Source organism: Bidens hawaiensis, unplaced genomic scaffold (assembly GCF_021521415.1).
Source record: "Bidens hawaiensis isolate Kalapana, Puna unplaced genomic scaffold, B.hawaiensis_p1.1 tig00028082_1, whole genome shotgun sequence".
In the NCBI taxonomy this organism is placed as follows: domain Eukaryota; kingdom Viridiplantae; phylum Streptophyta; class Magnoliopsida; order Asterales; family Asteraceae; genus Bidens; species Bidens hawaiensis.
The window spans coordinates 263,328-269,523 of NW_027494570.1; the positions used below are offsets into that span (position 1 = coordinate 263,328).

Here is a 6,196-nt window from a genome sequence, read left to right on the forward strand (position 1 = left end):
GAGACATGTAGAAGTACGGTACTAAACCCACCATTAAGTTTATATACCTGATGAAAGGACAAATGATGCACCAGGCGGATGGCTTGACGCCAAAACCATAGCTAAACAAAAGCGGGCTGACTATGTGCTGACCGGGTTGCATGGCGCCAATACCAAAGCCTAATATAATAAACATTCCCTGACACCTCGGGAATGGTAGCGCAAAGATTTGTATCAACATGGGACAAAAAGGAAGAATTTACATTGGGAATATCACCCAACCAATGGGGATCAGACAACACATCAATGACGATACAAAATAGTACAACACATCCAAAGGCAAAAGGCCATGATGTCCACCAACCTCCCTCAACTCCCATAATCGCACGAATGGAGAATATTATTGGTGGAGAGGCTGACAAGGCAGTTGGCCATACTCTGTTTCCTCCGGCTATAAATACCAACACACCTCCAAACGGTAAAGCATCCGCGATCCAATATTACAACTCTCTCTCAATATATTTTAACTGTACTTAACCATTACCCTTGGACTAACTAGTTAGACCTTGAGGGGTGGATTTGTATTTCTTCATTGGCGTCATCCATGCATATTGCTAGAACAGTTAAAACTCTCAAAACACTCCTTTCTTGATCCAGATGAGTGGCAAAACTCCAACTAAAGAGGTTGGCCAGCAGTCAAAGGCCAACCAAGAAGGAAACATAGAGGTTCTTGACGTAATGGGTAGTGGCGAAGGCATCCCTGATTCGTCCACCCTTCGCGCTACAGTTGCATAAAGAGCAAAAATGAAATCACGTTCACAAGCGACCATATCACCACAAATAATGGCCTGGTTACAGGCTGAATAGAAAAACCTTATGGACAGGGTCCAAGAAAAATTGGCGGTAATTGTTCAACCAAGAACACTGTTCGATGCGGAAACCAGCAGTAATGGTGAAGAAGAAGATGAGTACGAAGAGGAGTCAAATCAGCTCGTACAAAAACACCAGCTGGCAAAGCACCAGTTTGGCAAAACAGCAAAGTAAGTTGGAGGGGCTTGAAGACCCCGACTACAAAGCAAGTTGGAGGGGTCTAGACGCCGCCACCAAAAAGTTAATAAAATATCACCCTGACACGAACGAGGACTTTTCCAAACCATACCTACCAACCTCCTCGGCGGGAAAGTCAAAATTTGTAAGGAAGATCGCTGAAGCGGAATTGCCGGAAAACCCAAAGAACCCGCCAACGGTAGGCCAGTACGATGGTTTGCAGATCCAGACGATCATTTACAAACTTACATAGCCTCGTTAGTATCAGGGTGGACCACGCCATTATGGTGCCACATTTTTACACTTACGTTGGTCGGCGCCACGAGGGCTTGGTTTGAAAGGTTACCAGAAGGCCAGATTATAAGTTGGAAGGATTTATCAAGTAAATTCATCCAACAATTTAGCCAACAGCGGAGTCACATCAGTGACCCAGCAGACATCCTCAACGTAACCAGAAAAGACAATGAAACGTTGGAAGATTTCATCACCAAGTTCAACTAGGAGGGCTTGAACATTGGTGGTGTCAGTGAAGAGCTCTTGCGCGCAGCCTTCCACCAAAACGTAAGGTGTGACGACTTGATTCGAAACCTGACAGGAAGGGATGGCATGCCTCACCATTGGGACGAAGTCATGACCGCCAAAAGGTATGCGCAAACAGAAAAGAGTTTGGGCAAAGAGCTAATGCGAAATGACGCAAGAAACGATATCAACAGAGCCCGGCAGGGCAAGAAGATATCTTATTTCTGGTCAAGATAAAACAATGAAAGTCAGCAAAAGGATACTGGGCCATATGAGCCCTTCAAAACAAGCAGAAGGGGCAGACACACGCATCCAACAGATGGACCCCGCTGACCAAAAGCTCAACACAAATAATGTATACGGAGGGTATCCGGCTCAATAACCAAGCTCCAATCAAACCAGGGCCGAACACGGACATAAAAGTTAGTGTGACTATCATGAGCAACATGGTCACACCACAAATCAGTGTTCGAACTTGAAAGATGCAATTAAAGAATACATCAAAAACGGAAAGCTGGACCACCTGGTCAAGAATATCAAAAGAAGATACAAACGTCCGCCTCCACGATACGGTGGATGGCCGGAAAAGAAAATCAAAGACCTGCATGCTAACATGATCTCCGACGGCACGAGAACCAAGAAGCACAACCAGGTGGAACATGCCGCCTGGAAAGAAGAAAAAGTAATTTTTCCAAAGGTAAAAGGAGGAGCGAATAAGAAAGCGCCGCTAGTTGTTACAGCAGTGTTCGGACCCTCCCGGACGCCTCGCTTATTTATCAATGCGGGGGTGACGTCTGACATCATGTATCGCTAGTGTATCGATCTGCTGGAAAAGAAAGACAAGCAAAGGTTGATACCCGTCAACGCCCCGATAACTGGTTTCAACCAGAGTATTGAGTACCTGTTGGGACAATTGACGTTTCCCGTTACGCTCACCGACGGGATACATTCGAGAACAGAAGAGGTGGACTTCCTGGTCATGGAAACATCACACCCGCATTATGACGTGATCCTGGGTAGGGAGGCGATTGGAGACTTTAACGCCAGTTCCTCAACAGCCCATGGAATACTAGAGGTACCAACCCCAACAGGGGTAGCGATGATTCACGCTAACAAAGAATGCCGCGTGGCAGAACTGAAAACACCGCCACATAAGATGTTGAAAACAACTAAAGCAACAGAAGTTGGAGATATGGGTGCTCAACAAGAAGTTCCCAGAACAAAGTGTGTCCATCGGGCCAACCCTTTCTGATGAAGCACGAAATGCGCTAAAAAAGTTGTTGATCAACAACGTGGACGTGTTCTCATGGACTCCAGCAAACATGACAGGAGTCCCAAGAACCAAGGCGGAACACAAGTTGAAAGTTAATTCGGCCTTTGTCCCAGTCGTACAAAAGCGACGAAAAATGGGACCATAGTAAGCAAAAGCCTGTGATGAACAGGTCCAACAGCTGGTCGACGCGGGGATAATCTGCGAGATTCAATATCAAACATGGGTGGCTAACCCCGTAATGGTGCCAAAATCAAACGGGCAATGGCGCATGTGCATCGACTTTAAATATCTCAACAGAGCATGTCGTAAAGATTGCTACCCTTTACCAGAAATTGACTTATAGGTGGGCGCGCTCGTCCCGTTTCAGATCAAATGTTTCTTGGACGCGTATAAAAGGTACCACCAGATCCACATGGCGGCGGGGGATCAAGACAAACGGCCTTCCGAACGAACAATGGGACATATTACTACAAAATGATGTCGTTCGGGTTCAAAAACGCGGGGTCCACGTACCAACGCCTAGTGGACAAAGAACTCAAGTCCCAAATTGGGAGAAACCTAGAGGTTTACATGGATGACTTGGTCATCAAAAGCGAGACAGAGAGAACGATGCTAAAAGATATTGAAGAAACTTTCAAGACGTTGCGCTTGATCAGCATGAAACTCAACCCTGGGAAATGTTCATTCGGGATGGAAGAAGGAAAAGTCCTAGGAGTCATTGTAACCAACGGAGGCTTCAAAGCCAATCCAGAGAAAGTGGAGGAAGTATTGAAAATGCCCTTCCCAAAGACTGTCAAGAAAGTGCAAACACTTATTGGCCGGTTGGTCACACTCAATAGATTCTTGTCAAGTCATGCAGAGAGATCTTTTCCATTTGTCTCAACCCTGAGAAACTGTCTTAAAAAATTCCAGTTTAGATGGACGATGGAAGCAGAAACAGCATTCCAAGAAATCAAGTCGCGCTTAGCAGAATTGCCAACGCTGGCGGCACCAAAGGCCAAGGAACCCCTGATAGTATACTTAGCAGCTTCTGAAAGAGCAATCAGTGTGGTACTAATGGTGGAAAGAAATGGTGTCCAAACACCTATCTACTATGTAATTCGCACCCTAGCAGATGCGGAAACAGGTATTCCACTTTGGAAAAATTGGTCCTATCATTTGTAATAACGGAGCGCCGTCTGAGGAGATACTTCTAAGGCCACCCGATACATGTTCTCACCAATTATCGACTGCAAAACGTGTTAAGCAAACCAGAGTTATCCGGAAGACTAGCCAAGTGGGCGACATAATTGGGAGAACACGCAATCGAATACAAACCTAGGCCAGCAATCAAAGGTCAGGTTTGGGCAGACTTCATGGCAGAAGTACCTCGGGAGAAAGAAGAAGAATGCCGAAAAGAGATAGAACCCCCCGCAGAACAACAAAAAGAACAAGTTTGGAAATTGTTCACTGATGGGGCATCCAATAATGAAGGTGCAGGCACAGGGTTACGAATAACCAACCCAGAAGGGCAAGACTTCACATATGCAATACGCCTCGAATTCAAGAGCACAAATAACGAGGCGGAATATGAAGCATTGTTGGCTGGCCTGAGAATAGCCAAAAAGTTAGGGGCTCAACATTTGGAAGTGCACGTCGATTCAATGTTGGTGTCGAATCAAATAGAAGGATCATATGATGCAAAAGACGATAAAATGACATCATACCTGGCACAAGCTAAGGCGCTAATGGGAACCTTTAACACGTGTAAAGTAAAACACGTTAACGGAGCGAAACAAACAAGCAGATGCCCTTAGCAAGTTAGCATCGGTAAGCTTAGAACACCTCGCCAAAGACGTCCGCCTAGAAGTGTTAACAAACCCTTCAACGATCAATAGAGAAGTCTGTGTATGCTCCGCATCTACAACAAACTGGATGACACCAATTGTCAACTTCTTATCGTCGGGCATTTTGCTGGACAAAAAGGCAGAAGCCAGAAAGATCCGTCACAAAGCGCTGAATTATACACTTCAGAGCGGCATTTTGTACCAACGATCTTATTTGGGGCCACTTCTCCGATGTGTGGATGCACAAGACGCAAACTACCAATTAAGAGAAATTCACGAAGGTATTTGTGACATCCGTGCAAGACCAAGAATGGTGGTGGCCAAGATCATGAACACGGGATATTACTGGTCGGGCATGCACTTAGACGCAGAAAAGGAACTAAGGCGGTGTAGCGCATGCCAGCGCCACGCACCAAACACCTTGTGCCCAAAAAACGCAATGATCCCGGTGACAGCATCGTGGTCGTTCCAAAAATGGGCAATTGACATAACAGGCCATTTCCAGAAGCGCCAGGGCGAGTGAGGTTCTTAATCGTCGCAATCGACTACTTCACCAAATGGGTTGAAGCAAAACCCGTGGCAACGATAAATGCAGCCAGTATCAAGAAATTCATTTGGGAATTTATCATATGCCGTTCTGGATTGCCCATGAACTTGGTTAGCGACAATGGAACACAATTTGCAGACCAGCGCATTAGAGAATGGCTCAAAGAGTTGAATATTACTCAAACTTTCACTTCCGTTGCCCACCCGCAAGGGAATGGGGAAGTAGAACACGCCAACCGAAGCATTGTCGGCGGCATAAAAAGAAGTCTGGAAGATTACAAGTCATGATGGGTTGATCAGCTCGTGCACGTCCTTTGGGCGATGCGCACTCAAAAAAATACAAGCAATTCCGAGACGCCATTCAGCCTGACTTATGGCACAGAAACAATGATTCCGGCAGAGGTCGAAGTGCCATCGCCAAGAGTTATGCTGCCAAGAGACAATGAAGCAGAAAAGCGGTTGGACTTAATGCTTCTAGAAGAACGAAGAGAGTTGGAAGCAATGAGTGAACAGAATTACAAGCGCCAACTCCAGAGGTATTCCGACGCACGAGAAAAAATTTGTGAGTTCAATGCCGGAGATTACGTTCTTGGAAAGAACGAGGCATCCAAAGCGCAAGCACAGGGAAAGCTAACGCCAACATGGGAAGGTCCCTACCTGATAAAAGAAGTATTGGGAAAAGGCGCCTATACGTTGATGCAACTCGATGGCTCGCCAATTCCAAGAACATAGAACTCGGCGCAGCTGCGAAGGGGTTAAATGTAAATCGATTTCAAATTTGTAAAAACGAGCCAAGGGCCAACGAAGGGAAAACGAAAACGATACTCCGCATTTCACAAGACTAGAAAAAAAGTTCATTTCATATATGTACAAAAATATTTACATACGGATACCAACATCCACAAAAAAGAAAACAAATCCTAACTATACAAATAAGCGGGAAGCCCTAGTCAACATCATTTACACTTTTTCCCGTCTGGTCAAGAGCAGAAACAGTATCTTCACC

The 6,196-nt window shown here is 45.6% G+C and overlaps 2 protein-coding genes across 2 annotated transcripts; both read left to right on the top strand.

Annotated features, from left to right (window-relative positions):
* The first annotated feature begins 4,173 nt into the window (after nucleotides 1-4,173).
* Nucleotides 4,174-4,614, top strand: LOC143576362 (uncharacterized). Its single transcript, XM_077060464.1, has one exon. It carries the CDS (start codon nucleotides 4,174-4,176, stop codon nucleotides 4,612-4,614), a length of 441 nt encoding a protein of 146 aa, XP_076916579.1.
* A 118-nt stretch (nucleotides 4,615-4,732) lies between these two features.
* On the top strand, nucleotides 4,733-5,167 carry LOC143576363 (uncharacterized). The gene has a single exon (XM_077060465.1). It carries the CDS (start codon nucleotides 4,733-4,735, stop codon nucleotides 5,165-5,167), a length of 435 nt encoding a protein of 144 aa, XP_076916580.1.
* Nucleotides 5,168-6,196: the final 1,029 nt, after the last annotated feature.

What these genes read in the sequence shown, in the direction of transcription:
- LOC143576362 (XM_077060464.1), top strand. Translation starts at nt 4,174, where the DNA reads ATGGCAGAAGTACCTCGGGAGAAAGAAGAAGAATGCCGAAAAGAGATA.
- LOC143576363 (XM_077060465.1), top strand. Translation starts at nt 4,733, where the DNA reads ATGACACCAATTGTCAACTTCTTATCGTCGGGCATTTTGCTGGACAAA.